Consider the following 2,428-nt stretch of genomic DNA (forward strand, 5'->3'; position numbering starts at 1 on the left):
AATTTAGAAGAGGTACGGCAGCAATTAGCCAAAAGAACGATCAAAATACATGATCCAATGCACGAGAAATGAAAAGAAGCGTGTTGTGCTTTTTGAACCAACGGACACACAGACTATTCTGTAAGAAGAGCATGAGTTAAGGTAAAATATTCTACAGTGCTGATGCTGAAAGTAATGGACGTCTATATTGCCTAAAAAACTCTCTTCGCTCCCACCAGGTTGCTGAAGATGTGAATCTTGACGAGGATAGAAAGCAAACTAATAGAATAGGAACTTGCTCGCGAGAGCTTACAAATTGGCACAATGAACCTACTTCTGGTAACCGATTGTAGAACAATTGTAAACTAAAAAGTGTATTAAAGGCTTGTGCTAAGAGCTCATAGTTGCCACACGAGCAAATCGAACAGCTAAGAGACGATGAAGATAAACTTAAATGCTCTAGTAATTATGTAATGTGTGTGTGACCGGATATTTTGACTTAGTAAACAAAGGACGAAAATATTTTCTTTGGTACGTTGCACAGCATCGATTACACTACACAAACAAAGGATTGTCTATTTACATTGCTACATTCTATTTACATTTCGTCTGGATGTTCTAAAGCTCATGCAGATGTCAAGTTGTGGTCGGCATCGTGGTCCGTATCCTGCACAACACCCTGGCCCGGTGGTGCAGCGGTTTTGGCGTCTGTAACACCTGGTGATTCCATGTGGTCTCTAGGTTCTGGATAGGCCATGTTCTCCAGCTTCAGGCCCCGCATCTGCGCTGACAATGTTTCAAATGGCAGCGACTCCGTAGACCAGGCTAATCGATTCAGTTTTTCTTGCTCAAGCGCTTCCACGATCCGCGCTCCCTCGGGATTGTTCACCGGTAGTCCAAAACCGGCTATCCCATTGGAACAAGGAATCTATTCACTGTAATTGCGCCGATGTGGCATATGCCACATAGTGAACGGAAGGCCCATCGATCCGAACAGGTTCTGCAGGCACATCAGAATCTCCATTACCTCATGCTCAATCCGGCCGTCCTCCATCACAACACTGCGCTTCACTTTCAACGGCAGGGAGTATTCCTGATACGTCTTCTCCCTGAAGTTTGCCATGAGGCGCCGTTCTTTCTGTTTTTCTCTTACTCTACTCATCATTGCATCTAGTTTACGTGCGGCCACCAACGCCTCAATCTCTTCCATGTGTGGACGTTGAGGACCGAGTCTACTGTTTTTTTGTTTCTACTATGGCTAAGTGCACCGAAACGAACTTCGAAATTATGTCCTGGGCCGAGTTTCTTGTCCAAATCGACTCCTACCCGCTGTGCCACATACTGGTTTCGTCGAGTACCGCCGGTGCTTTTGTCGCTCACCTTGGCGTCATTGAATGTTAGAACAATTTGCAAGCACTTGTGCCGTTTGGTCAGGTCGGCAGAGCGCTGGCCCTTCATGCAATTTTTCGTCACGTTGTTGTACGCAGTCATGGTTCGCGTCTGATAGGGTATTGTAAGATTCGGTCTCTCAAGGCGATATTAACGCCTTAGAATAATTAAACGCGCAGGTAAAATCTAAGTATCGTGATACTTTCAAAGTAAATAAACGAAATGAGTATTTTTGGTAAAGTTAGGTTTGCCTCGTGAAAACAGCAATACTCTGAGGTATTGTGAGGCTGAGACATTGCCTATATGTAATCCTCTCAGTACTGTTTTCGCCGAAGGGAATTTATTTAGTGTTTCGTTGCCGCTCTATTAGAAACTATGACTCATAAAGTCATATCTAGAAGAAAAAAAATGTAAAAAGAAAAATAAAATACTCTTGATGTCTTTTGTTATTATCATAACCAATAACTTTCCACTTATCAAGAATTACCGACTTAGCCTTCATCAGACTGACACATCTGGTTGGCTGATCGGAGGATAAACTAGGTAACGTTAATAGTCCCTAGAAACCTATATTCGGTTGAGCCATCTCGCTACCGAAGTATTCAGATATAAATAAATTTGGAAAGTAAATAAAGTTACATTAATAGAACTAGACCAACTCTTATGTTTGGTATTTTACTGGGGCCTTTTAATGGCCTCGTCCAAATATCTGATATGTAAAATGGAAAAGGTATTAATTAATAACGTGATGTCATCATGATTGAGGTTGTAATACCGTGTTCCATAACTTTGTAGGTTGAAGCTTCTGTGTTGTGCATGTGCTTGGACTTGCTGTCTGCGTGCTTGTACTTGGTGTCCACGTATTTGTCCATGTTGATGTGCTTGTGCTTGTGCTTGTTGAATTCCTTATGATTGTGATTGTTGAATTCCTTGTGATTGAGCTTGTGATTAAACTTGTTGTAGCATGTTACGTGCGTATGAACTAATATGTACTTTTGCGCGAGAAGGCGTGTAAGTGGGTGCTCGTGATCGCGTGTATGGTGCACTAGAAACGTGTGAA

The 2,428-nt window shown here is 42.3% G+C and overlaps 1 protein-coding gene across 1 annotated transcript; it reads right to left on the reverse strand.

Annotated features, from left to right (window-relative positions):
* Positions 1-604: 604 nt before the first annotated feature.
* Positions 605-1,189, reverse strand: SARC_12849 (hypothetical protein; the record flags this gene model as incomplete). The annotated part of the gene is made up of 2 exons (XM_014293035.1): positions 605-885; positions 916-1,189. 2 exons carry the CDS (start codon positions 1,187-1,189, stop codon positions 605-607), a joined length of 555 nt encoding a protein of 184 aa, XP_014148510.1.
* Between the last annotated feature and the right edge of the window lie 1,239 nt (positions 1,190-2,428).

This window comes from Sphaeroforma arctica (assembly GCF_001186125.1).
Source record: "Sphaeroforma arctica JP610 unplaced genomic scaffold supercont1.2651, whole genome shotgun sequence".
Lineage (NCBI taxonomy): Eukaryota > Ichthyosporea > Ichthyophonida > Sphaeroforma > Sphaeroforma arctica.